At 43.3% G+C, this 13293-nt stretch overlaps 1 protein-coding gene across 6 annotated transcripts in view; it reads left to right on the top strand.

The window, feature by feature from the left end:
* The window catches only part of dlg3 (discs, large homolog 3 (Drosophila)), a 779594-nt gene that overhangs the window by 699157 nt on the left and 67144 nt on the right, over positions 1 to 13293 (top strand). For all 6 annotated transcript variants that reach the window (XM_070882612.1, XM_070882613.1, XM_070882615.1 and 3 more), the window contains one exon: positions 2443 to 2557. In XM_070882612.1, the coding sequence (XP_070738713.1) occupies positions 2443 to 2557 (115 nt within the window). The remainder of the gene's footprint in view (positions 1 to 2442; positions 2558 to 13293) is intronic.

The raw sequence follows: 13293 nt of genomic DNA, 5'->3' as shown, positions 1-13293 counted from the left end.
ATCGTCGCTGGGTCAAAATCCTGGAGCTCCCTCCCTAACAGCGCTGTGGGAGCACCTTCACCACACGGACTGCAGCGGTTCAAGAAGGTGGCTCAGCACCACCTTCTCGAGGACAATTAGGGATAGGCAATAAATGCTGGCCTTGCCAGCGACACCCACATCCTGTGAACGAATAAAAAATACTAGAGTTTTTGGGGGTTGTAACCAATGTTCCCTGTAATTTTGTTTTGGGCCATACGGCTCTTCAATGCATTTTTTTCAATTTAAAACCTGGTTCACCGGCTGTGCAAGAACTTGAGTGTAGCTTAAAGGTAACGTTGGTTGTAACTGGCAAGATATATAAGGGGAACCAGTGGATGTAGTGTATTTGGATTTTCAAAATGCATTCGATAAGATGCACACAAGAGGTTATTACACAAAATTATGGTTCATTGGATTGGGGGTTATATATTAGCATAGATTGAGGATTGGTTAATGGACAGAAAACAGAGAGTAGGAATGAATGGGACATTTTCCGGTTGGCAGGCTGTAACTAGTGGGGTAACGCAAGGATCAGTGCTTGGGCATCAGTTTTTACAATCTATATCAATGACTTAGATGAGGGGACCGAGTGTAATATATCCACGTTTGCTGACGATACAAAGCTAGGTAGGAACGCAAGTTGTGAGGAGGATGCAAAGAGACTGTAAAGGAATAGAGACAGATTAAGTGAGTGGGAAAGAACATGGCTGATGGAATATAATGTGGAGAAATGTGAAGTTATCCACTTTGGTTGGAAAAATAGAAAAGCGGAATATTTTTTAAATGCTGAGAGTTTGGGAAATGTTGGTTTTCAGAGGGACTTGGGTGTCCTTGTAAACCTCTCTGTCTCTCTCCTCCTTACAATCCACCTCTGACTGAGCATCTGTCCTAATATCTCCTTATGTGGATCAGTGTCAAATTTAGTTTGATAATGCTCCTGTGAACCGCCTTAAGACATTTTACTACGTTAAAGACGCTATATAAATGCAAGTTGTTGTTGAACTTTTAATTTTGCTGAATTGTATTCATCTGATGTGGATTTATTCACATAAACAACATCTGGGTCTAAAAAGGTCTGCACAGTGCATGAGCCAGAGAGAAAGAATTGCATTTATATAGCACCTCCCTGATGCATTTCAAAAGTTCTTCTCATACAATGAATTTCTTTGAAGTGCAGTGACACTGATGCGTAAGCAAATGTAACAAAAACTAATGAGCAACAAAATGAGACTATAGGTAATCGCAGAGCCACGTACAGGGACGAGGGGAATAGAGGGCTGTATACTGAAGGGTGTAACCAGCGTTATACTGGGAGGGAAGTGGCCTTGAATTAGGGGGTTTGTGGGCTGTGCGCCAGGAGGAGTTAAGGCCTCTGTGTTGAGGTACAGAGAGACCAGTAGGAAGAAAGGCAATACTTCAATCCTCTCATTGGTTGATAGTTTAATTGCAGCAAAATAGTGTCGCCTTTGCAAGAAATTACTGAGACTTTCCAAGTCAGATTCCCTAAAAAGTTGACTGTGGATTCCCTCCCCCAACAGCTGTTCATAAATAAAAGTAAGTTACTTGTGTTGGAATCCATCCCTTTCTGGGCAGTGCATCTCTACTGGTGGCTATTGAATAAATACCTGCCTGTTCAGGTAGATGTCCGATGAGCAAAGTCAGGACTATTTCAGCTGACTGGCCATCAGCAGGAGCTTTTGGAAATAATTTAAGAATCTAACTGCATTGCCAGAAATTATTGAGTGTATGAAATCTGCTAATCCTTGCTCACAGGTATACACCCATCCATAGAGGCAAGAGGGTTTGATTCATTCTGACACAATCTGTCCGACACTAAATGGTAGATATTATGAATTACTAGGGAAAATTTTATGAATAGATGGAAAATGCTGTGGGGACGGTTGACCTCCATGCCCAAATTCCTGACATGCACTCCTGATGAACAAAGCTTCACGCCAGAACACAACTTCATAAAATCTACCCTTACAAATAATCATTTCTCAAACTGGGCACTAGATCTATTGGTGTGGAGTGTGATGAGTCGTTGGATGATCAGAATCAATGCTCTAGTAACCAGAGTAATATTGTGATTATGACAGCCCCAGCAGTTTGTGGCGGGGACTGAAGACAATGGCTTGGATCTTTCCAATATTTAATTGGAGGAAATTTCTGCTCATCCAATACTGGATGTCGGACAAACAGTGTGATAATCTTGGATAATATAAAAGCATCTTTATTTTCTGTTGCTCTGCTGCTCTGTAGCAATGGCCCAGCTGCCTACATGACTGAGATTGGAAACCAAGTCCCAATATAGGGTTTGTGGGTAACCTGTGTCATCATTCCGCTCCCTGGCCCATTATGTCAATCGGTTCATACTATTTCAATTCTGCTGCAATACCATAATTCTTTTTTTTAATGCAGAGTACAGCCGTTTTGAGTCTAAAATTCATGACCTTCGGGAACAGATGATGAATAGCAGCATGAGCTCCGGATCTGGATCCCTGCGGACCAGTGAGAAACGTTCCCTTTACGTCCGGTAAGTTCGGTTTACAGGTGAAGAGATAGTTCATTTCTCTTGGATCCTAGTTAGCAAGAGGTGGTACAGTAACCAGTAATTTAATCAAAAAACAAGCTAACTGGTCATTTATTGCATTGATGTTTGAGTTGCTGGAACAGAATGCTGCACTTATTGCCATAATAACGGGCACTGCAATTCAAAAGTGATTTGTTGTATCAGTGCTTTGAGCTGTTTGGCTATGATCAACTGTTATAAAAATTTAAATATTTTAGTATTAAACAATCTAAATTCTTTTCAGTGCATTCGGAATTAATTTATCAGCTTACACTTGCATCAGTCTCCTGAAGTGGAAGCTAGATCTAACCTGTTTGAATATTCGAGGAGTGTAGTATGAACAAGACTGCAGTATGATTTTTTTACCATGTTAATGATCCAGCTTTGCCAGTTTGAGTTTCTTCAATTGAGGAATCTGGGTTCTACAAGAGCAGATTAAAAAAAAATTACACTGGGTAGACCGAAACCATTGTCTTCGGTCCCCGCCAAAATCTCTGTTCACTAACCACAAGTTCAACCCCTCGCCCAGGCAACTCTCTGAGGCTGAACCAGACTGTTCGCAACCTTGCTGTCCTATTTAACCCTGAGCTGAATTTCCAACCTCATATGCACTCTCTATCACGAAGACCACCTACTTCCATCTCCATAACATTGCCTGTCTCTGACCCTGCCTCAACTCATACCTACGTATGCAGTTACATAGTATTTACAGCACAGAAACAGGCTATTTGGCCCAACAGGTCCATGCTGGTGTTTCTGCTCCACACAAGCTGCCTTGCACCCTTCTTCATCTAACCCCATTAACTTATCCTTCTATTGCTTACTCCCTCATGTGTTTATCTGGCTTCCTCTTAAATGCATCTATATTATTTGCCTCAACTACTCCAAGTGGTAGCGAGTTTCACATTCTAACCACTCTGGGTAAAGAAATTTTTCTTGCATTCCTTATTGGATATATTAGTGACTATTTTATATCTATGGCCCCGAGTTCTGGTCTCCCTGGTAAGTGGAGACATCATCTCGATGTCGACCCTTTCATTATCTTAAAGACCACAATCAGATCAGTCTTTTCTTTTCTAGCCTGTTCAATCTTTCCTGATAGGTATAACCTCTCAGTTCTGGTATCATCCTAGTAAATTGTTTTTGCACCTTCTCCATATGCCTCTATATCCTTTTTATAGAAATATAGAAAATAGGTGCAGGAGTAGGCCATTCGGCCCTTCTAGCCTGCACCGCCATTCAATGAGTTCATGGCTGAACATTCAACTTCAGTACCCCATTCCTGCTTTCTCGCCATACCCCTTGATCCCCCTAGTAGTAAGGACCTCATCTAACTCCTTTTTGAATATATTTAGTGAATTGGCCTCAACAACTTTCTGTGGTAGAGAATTCCACAGGTTCACCACTCTCTGGGTGAAGAAGTTCCTCCGCATCTCGGTCCTAAATGGCTTACCCCTTATCCTTAGACTGTGACCTCTGGTTCTGGACTTCCCCAACATTGGGAATATTCTTCCTGCATCTAACCTGTCTAACCCCGTCAGAATTTTAAATGTTTCTATGAGGTCCCCTCTCATTCTTCTGAACTCCAGTGAATACAAGCCCAGTTGATCCAGTCTTTCTTGATAGGTCAGTCCCACCATCCCGGGAATCAGTCTGGTGAACCTTCGCTGCACTCCCTCAATAGCAAGAATGTCCTTCCTCAGGTTAGGAGACCAAAACTGTACACAATACTCCAGGTGTGGCCTCACCAATGCCCTGTACAACTGTAGCAACACCTCCCTGCCCCTGTACTCAAATCCCCTTGCTATGAAGGCCAACATGCCATTTGCTTTCTTAACCGCCTGCTGCACCTGCATGCCAACCTTCAATGACTGATGTACCACGACACCCAGGTCTCTTTGCACCTCCCCTTTTCCTAATCTGTCACCATTCAGATAATAGTCTGTCTCTCTGTTTTTACCCCCAAAGTGGATAACCTCACATTTATCCACATTATACTTCATCTGCCATGCATTTGCCCACTCACCTAACCTATCCAAGTCGCTCTGCAGCCTCACAGCATCCTCCTCGCAGCTCACACTGCCACCCAACTTAGTGTCATCCGCAAATTTGGAGATACTACATTTAATCCCCTCATCTAAATCATTAATGTACAGTGTAAACAGCTGGGGCCCCAGCACAGAACCTTGCGGTACCCCACTAGTCACTGCCTGCCATTCTGAAAAGTACCCATTTACTCCTACTCTTTGCTTCCTGTCTGACAACCAGTTCTCAATCCATGTCGGCATACTACCCCCAATCCCATGTGCTCTAACTTTGCACATCAATCTCTTGTGTGGGACCTTGTCGAACGCCTTCTGAAAGTCCAAATATACCACATCAACTGGTTCTCCCTTGTCCACTCTACTGGAAACATCCTCAAAAAATTCCAGAAGATTTGTCAAGCATGATTTCCCTTTCACAAATCCATGCTGACTTGGACCTATCATGTCACCGCTTTCCAAATGCACTGCTATGACATCCTTAATAATTGATTCCATCATTTTACCCACTACCGATGTCAGGCTGACCGGTCTATAATTCCCTGTTTTCTCTCTCCCTCCTTTTTTAAAAAGTGGGGTTACATTGGCTACCCTCCACTCTATAGGAACTGATCCAGAGTCAATGGAATGTTGGAAAATAACTGTCAATGCATCCACTATTTCCAAGGCCACCTCCTTAAGTACTCTGGGATGCAGTCCATCAGGCCCTGGGGATTTATCGGCCTTCAATCCCATCAATTTCCCCAACACAATTTCCCGGCTAATAAGGATTTCCCTCAGTTCCTCCTCCTTACTAGACCCCCGACCCCTTTTATAACTGGAAGGTTGTTTGTGTCCTCCTTTGTGAATACCGAACCAAAGTACTTGTTCAATTGGTCCGCCATTTCTTTGTTCCCCGTTATGACTTCCCCTGATTCTGACTGCAGGGGACTTACGTTTGTTTTTACTAACCTTTTTCTCTTTACATATCTACAGAAACTTTTGCAATCCGTCTTAATGTTCCCTGCAAGCTTCTTCTCATACTCCATTTTCCCTGCCCTAATCAAACCCTTTGTCCTCCTCTGCTGAGTTCTAAATTTCTCCCAGTCCCCAGGTTCGCTGCTATTTCTGGCCAATTTGTATGCCACTTCCTTGGCTTTAATACTATCCCTGATTTCCCTTGATAGCCACGGTTGAGCCACCTTCCCTTTTTTATTTTTATGCCAGACAGGAATGTACAATTGTTGTAGTTCATCCATGCGGTCTCTAAATGTCTGCCATTGCCCATCCACAGTCAACCCCTTAAGTATCATTCGCCAATCCATCCCAGCCAATTCACGCCTCATACCTTCAAAGTTAGCCTTCTTTAAGTTCTGGACCATGGTCTCTGAATTAACTGTTTCATTCTCCATCCTAATGCAGAATTCCACCATATTATGGTCACTCTTCCCCAAGGGGCCTTGCACAACGAGATTGCTAATTAATCCTCTCTCATTACATAACACCCAGTCTAAGATGGCCTCCCCCCTGGTTGGTTCCTCGACATATTGGTCTAAAAAACCATCCCTTATGCACTCCAGGAAATCCTCCTCCACCGTATTGCTTCCAGTTTGGTTAGCCCAATCTATGTGCATATTAAAGTCACCCATTATAACTGCTGCACCTTTATTGCATGCACCCCTAATTTCCTGTTTGATGCCCTCCCGAACATCACTACTACTGTTTGGAGGTCTGTACACAACTCCCACTAACGTTTTTTGCCCTTTGGTGTTCTTTAGCTCTACCCATATAGATTCCACATCATCCAAGCTAATGTCCTTCCTAACTATTGCCTTAATCTCCTCCTTAACCAGCAATGCTACCCCACCTCCTTTTCCTTTTATTCTATCCTTCCTGAATGTTGAATACCCCTGGATGTTGAGTTCCCAGCCCTGATCATCCTGGAGCCACGTCTCCGTAATCCCAATCACATCATATTTGTTAACATCTATTTGCACAGTTAATTCATCCACCTTATTGCGGATACTCCTTGCATTAAGACACAAAGCCTTTAGGCTTGTTTTTTTAACACCCTCTGTCCTTTTAGAATTTTGCTGTACAATGGTCCTTTTTGTTCTTTGCCTTGTGTTTCTCTGCCCTCCACTTTTCCTCATCTCCTTTCTGTCTTTTGCTTTTGCCTCCTTTTTGTTTCCCTCTATCTCCCTGCATTGGTTCCCATCCCCCTGCCATATTAGTTTAACTCCTCCCCAACAGCACTAGCAAACACTCCCCCGAGGACATTGGTTCCAATTCTGCCCAGGTGCAGACCGTCCGGATTGTACTGGTCCCACCTCCCCCAGAACCGGTTCCAATGCCCCAGGAATTTGAATCCCTCCCTGCTGCACCATTGCTCAAGCCACGTATTCATCTGAGCTATCCTGCGATTCCTACTCTGACTAGCACGTGGCACTGGTAGCAATCCCGAGATTACTAATATGGAGACCAGAACTATTCATAGTTCTCCAAGTGTGGTCTAATCAAGATTTGACACAAGTTTAATAAAACTTCTCTGCTTTTCAATTCTGTCCCTTTAGAAATGAATCCTAGTGCTTTGTTTGCTTTTTTTAATGACCTTATTATCCTGCGTCGCTACTTTTATCGATTTGTATATCTGTACCCCTAGATTCCTTTGCTTCTCTACACCATTTAGACACACCTTATTCTTCCTACCAAAATGTAATACCTCACACTTGTGTTTATTATGATCTTTTTGTACTTTGTCGCAGTCCTCTCCTCTGTATTAATTATACCTCCCAATTTAGTGTCTCCCTCAAATTTTGAAATTGTACTTTCAATTCCCCAGTCCAAATTGCTAAGTTAAATGGTGAATAACAGTGGTTGCAGCACTGATCCTTGTGGAACACCACTTCCCTCCTTTTGCCAGTCTGAGTAGCTACCTTTAACCCCTACTCTCTGTCTTTTGTTTTGTAGCCAGCTTGCCATCCATTCTGCTACTTGTCCCTTGACTCCACATGTTCTTACCGTAGTCACGAGTCTACTGTGTGGTACATTCCCTAAGGCCTTTTGAAAATCTAAATATATTACGTCTACTGCATTACCCTTGTCTACCCTTTCTGTTGCATCTTCAAAGAATTCAATAAGGTTGGTCAAGCATGCGCCCCCAGCGCCCCCCCCCCCCCCCCACATATTAGTTTCACTGTTAAATATACCGAGTCAAAGACATTTATGCCATTTTGCTGTCTTTATCTGTGAGTTTATCATGTGTATCCCTTAGTGGCCTTATCCCTATCCTGTTTTTTATTATTTATGTGCCAGTAGAATACTTTACTATTTCTTTTTATATTCCTTGATAATTTAATTTTGTAGTTTCTCTTTGCATTCCTAATTATTTTTGACTTCTTTCCTAACCTTTTCATAATCCCTTTTGTCATCCTTTACTTTGTCATCCATGTACTTAGTCTTTTCATTAGTTTTAATTTTGCCCTTTTTTTTTTCATTGGTATAACATTTTTATTATTTCAAACCAAATTATAGGATCCGTTAATGTTTATATTATCTTGGGAGGAGGTCCACATGGGATGTTGGCGCCTGGCCTGAAACATGGAGGAGGGGGTTCGATCCTTCCTGGCCTCCCAGGAATGATTTCTCACCACCTTGCTGTGGATGGCACAGCTGGCGCAGTAATGTAACTTCACGTAGAGCTTGGGCAGCGTGTATACATTAAAAGATGCTGGCCTCCGAAATATCTCGGACTCCAGCAGCCTCCACAATGTTGCAGATGATAAACATCTTAATGCCTTTGTCTTTGGGGATGCAGCGGGCACAATTTGTCTGGATTGGCTGGACATGGCCCTTCTTGGCATGTCCATTATTCCTTCGCTTCTTAGTCATCTGCAGCCCGAGTTTTGCCCTTATTTCTTTATTCATCCATGATGTGTCATTACTGGCTGGTTCTTGCTTTTTAGTGGGGTATATTTCTCATGAACCCTATTGTTCACCGTTTTAAATGTTTCCAACTGCTGTTCTATTTCCTTGTTTGTCAGTAAATTTTTCCCAATTATTTTCCCTAGTTTCATTCTCAATTTATTACTTTGGTCTTTGTCTGACTTGTGTCTTTTTCAATCTTTATCTTAAACCATATTGTGTTGTGATTGCTAATGCCTAGATGTTCTCCAACACTTACTTCTCTTATCTGTTCAGGTTAATTTCCCAATATTAAATCTAGCATGCTCCCTCTCTTGTTGGGCTTTTTGCATACTGAGTAAAAGTCCTACACATTGTAAAAACTCCATTCCCTTATACCCCTTTTGCCAGTTTATTTGGGGATAGTTAAAATCTCCCATAATTATCATTCTATGTCCTTTACTCATTTCACACATTCCTAACATTTCTTCCTCCACCTCCTTGGCACTATTGGGTATATCCCTATTATAGTGTGTTTGATCCTTTTATCATTTATTTCAATATAGATTCTGTTTCTATCTTTCTGCTGGTTATGTCCCTTTTTCTGGTGTCATTCTGTTATCTCTAATTATTACAGCTATCCTTCTTCCTTCCCTATCTTTTCTGATTATGTTATAACCTGCAATATTTAGTTGGCAATCATGTTTTTTTTAGCTACGTCTCATTTATTCCTACTACATCTGGTTCCTTGCTATGGATTATTGCCTCCAGTTCCCCCGTTTTTATTTTGGCTGTTGTGTACCTAGCTGTACAGGTAGTTTAATTCACCTTTCCTGACCATTTAGCTTCTTCTGACCTTTACACTCATCTCCTATTTCTTTTATCTTCTCCCCGTCTTACTCATTTAAAGTCCTATGGACAGCCCTATTTATCCTTTCCTCCTAGGACACTGGTCCCATTCTGATTCCTAGGTGGAACCAGACCCAATAGTACAGCTCCTTCCTGTCCCAGTAATGGTGCCAATGTCTCATGAAATGATCCTCCTCCTTCCACAACAGCCTTTCAGCCATGCATTCACCTTCCTGATTTGCTTATCCGTATGTCAGTTAGCACGTGGCTCAGGTAATAATCCTGAGATTACCACCTGTGAAGTCCTGTTTTTTAATATCTGTGTAACTTCCTCCAGCCATATAGTCCTCCGAGATCCCTGCGTTCCTTCAATTCTGGCCTCTTGCGCATTCCTGATTTTCATCGTTCCACCATTGGTGACGATGCCTTCAGTTGCCTTGACCCTAAGCTCTGAAATTCCCTCCCTAAACATCTCTACCTTGCCAACTCACTCTCCTCCATTAAGATGGTCCATAAAACTGTGACCAGGCTTTTCGTCACCTGTTCTATTATTCCCAGAACATTTTCTGTTTTTATTTCAGATTTCTAGCATCCGTAGTATTTTGCTTTTCTACTAGTGTTTAATTCACTGCTGCTTCTCTTCTAGGAAAACGCATCTTGAAGTTCTGCTCTTCTCTCCTGGATTTCTGTTTGTCTCTTTTACCTTGTTTATCTTCATTTCTGAAGAAAGGACATCGACCTCAAATGTTAGCTTTGTTTCTCTCCACAGATGCTGCCTGACCTGCTGAGTATTTCCAGCACTTGCTGTTTTTATTTCTAATATTTCCTTATGTTGCCCAGTGTCAAATTTGTTTGGTAATGCTCCTGTGAAGTACCTTGGGATATTTTATTGTTAAAATGCTATATATATGTAAGTTGTTGATTGTATGCACTGTAAAATACAGCCTTACATATAGTGGGTACATACAGAATATAGAGGGCAAAATGCAGAATCAATGTACATACAGCATATGTGGCAAAATATAGCATTGGCGTACTGAGCACAAAGATATACAGGGCAAAGTACTGTGTAAATATACATGGTGCATAGTCAAATAAGTATTTGGTACAGTACAAAACCAATGCATACCTCTAAAAGGCAAAGGACCTGAAATTCAGTACCACTGGAAAGCTGGTGCTCCCCCCACCTTTTTGTGGCCATTAGCCACTAAATTCTTTTGTGGCTAGGCCATCCCATATTCAGCACTAATGAACCCTTCCAAAGTGTATTTTTCAGTGGTATGGCTGACTTAATTTGAGCGTTATCACCCTCAAATTCAGCACAGAAATTCAGCATGCAAGTAAGGGTTTCTAATGAGCCAGCTGCTCAAGGCCAGGGTTTGCAGCAAGACCCTGAGGGGGGAAGGAGTTTGGAAGGTGGCTGGTGTAAGGTGCAAGGAGAGCCAACAGATTTGCTGATATGGAGCTGGAGACAGATGGACGATGTGGAGGGCAGAAGAAGAACACTGTTTCCTGACGTGGCGAGACCTGGCAGACAGGCAGCACATAATGCATTATTCCCAGAACATTTTCTGGTTTTATTTCAGATTTCTAGCATCCGTAGTATGCAGGAGAGGTGTCAGGCACCTCCATATACGTGAGGACGCTCCCTCCCAGGAGGGTGCTGGCCAGTCTGCACCCGGCCCTTCCAGAGTAGTGATGGGTCGATGCCTCCTAGCTCTGGGGCGACGGGGATCCTCCACCTCCTCCTATGCCCCCTCCTCCTCCTCCTCGGGTGGTACTGCTGGCTCGACCTCCAGCAGCTGTCCCCTCAGATGGCCAGGTTGTGCAGCATGCAGCTGACCACGACAATTATGGAGAGGCATTGAGCGTACTGCAAGGTGCCACCAGAGCAGTGTAGGCACCGGAACCTCTGCTTATGGATGCCTATGCACTGCTCGATGATGCATCTGGTGGCACAATAAGCGTCATTGTAGGCATGATGTGGTGCTGTCCTGGGGTTCCGCAGTGCAGTGAGCATCCAAGTGGACAGGGGATATCCCTTGTCCCCAAGCAGCCAACCGCAATCCTGATTCAGGCCGGTGAAGACGGCGGGCACACTGGTCTGGTGCAGAATGAACGAATCATGGCTGCTGCCTCCCTTGCCCGCTGCCTGTCTGCACGGTGCTGACGGCGACACCTTCTCCTGTGTGTCGCCCTGCGTCTGACCAGTTGTACCAGGTGTTGCCCTCCCAACACGCCTCCCATCCTCAGGGTGAACCCTGCCAAGCAGGTCTCTGCAGCCCACAGGACTCCACTAAAGAGTCCGACCTGAAAGTTGTACAAAAGTAATTGAAAACCTCTGAGCAGCACTCAGCAGGTTTAATGGAGCCAAAGCAATGAATAAAACTATTTAAAAAGCAAAACACTGTGGATGATGCAATCTGACATACAAACACTAATCATTAATAAAAATGATTTCCCTACCAAAGGGCCTGGATCGCGGCAACACTCCAGTGTTGTTGCGCTCAAGCACCGACTCGAATACCTTGCAGAGGCACTGCCTGAAGAACTCCTACCTTTTTGGAGCTGAAAACCCCTGTCCTGGCCGCTTTCTAGCGGCCCACACGCTGCAGACCTCAACGCTGAAAACTTGTCTCCACAGCAGCTTCCGGCAGAAGTGAGCACTGCTAAAACCCCTTTCTTCCCCCGGCCCCCACCCCCCCCCAGCTGAATGTGGCTCAGGGAGGGAAAAGTACCAGACCGCCGCGGCCAATCGATTTTTTTCGATTGACCGCCCAAACCCCGTGGTAGCCGTCCCTTCGGGGATGGAGAATTTCGGCCCCAAACGCTCGACTTGTGTGACTAAGCAACCATAGTCAACAAATTAGGTAAGAGACAGTATCAAGCTAAAATAAAAGGCTTTCCCAAATGCAAGTAAAAGTGGAACTTGAGAGAACTGAGAGCTATAAAAATCTACAAAGTGGTGCAAAGAAAGTAATGAGGTGCAAAAAGGCGGAGGAGGAACTTGGAAGGGGCATCAAAGGTGACAGTAAAAAAAATAATAAATATATTAAGTGTGGTAAATGGGAATGTGAGCTAATTAAAGATGGGTGCAGGCAAGGCCACAATGGACAATAAGGAAGCGGCAGACAAACAAACCTGACCAGTGCTGTATATTACTCCTCCTTTTGATTCTACCATTTCTTTTAAACAGTTTAACTGCTTTCGGCCAGTTTTATGAAGTCGATCTTGTGATTGGCTAGGATATAGGAAGTTGTGGCCTAATAAAGACATTGATTTATATGGTGCAATATTACATGTTTCTACAAAACAAAGTTTGCCTCCAAAACAGTGATGACCACTTTAAAAGTATTTCATTGGCTGTGAAGCATTTTGGGATGTTCTGAAAACATGAAAGGTGATTCACAATTACGATTTCTTTCCTCCTGCTTTTCAGAGCACTTCATGTACATGGAATTACTTCAAAGTACAGTTGCTATTTTTGTAAGCAAACATGGCAGCCATTTTTTTAGGTTCACTAGATTGATTCCTGGGATAAGAGGGTTGTCCGATGAGGAGAGATTGAGTAGATTGGGCCTATACTTTGTGGAGTTTAGAAGAATGATGGGGGATCTCATTGCAACATACAAGATTCTGAGGGGGTTTGACAGGGTAGATGCTGAGAGGTTGTTTCCCCTGGCTAGAGAGTCTAGGACTAGGGGGCATAGTCTCAGGATAGGGGTCAGCCATTTAAGACTGAGATGAGGAGGAGTTTCTTCACTCAGAGGGTTGTGAATCTTTAGACTGGATTTTCAGCTTTTGAGATTTCGGGCGGTAATAGTGGCGGGGTGGTACTGATACCGCCTGGAAAAAGTTTGTGTTCTCGTCTGCAAAATTCAGCAAAAAAGGAGGTTCCCTGATCGGGGGTGCAAAATCTGGCATTAC

Source organism: Pristiophorus japonicus, chromosome 6 (assembly GCF_044704955.1).
Source record: "Pristiophorus japonicus isolate sPriJap1 chromosome 6, sPriJap1.hap1, whole genome shotgun sequence".
Taxonomy (NCBI): Eukaryota; Metazoa; Chordata; class Chondrichthyes; family Pristiophoridae; genus Pristiophorus; species Pristiophorus japonicus.
Note: the sequence above shows the minus strand (reverse complement) of the source record. Positions and strands in the feature narration are given on the sequence as shown.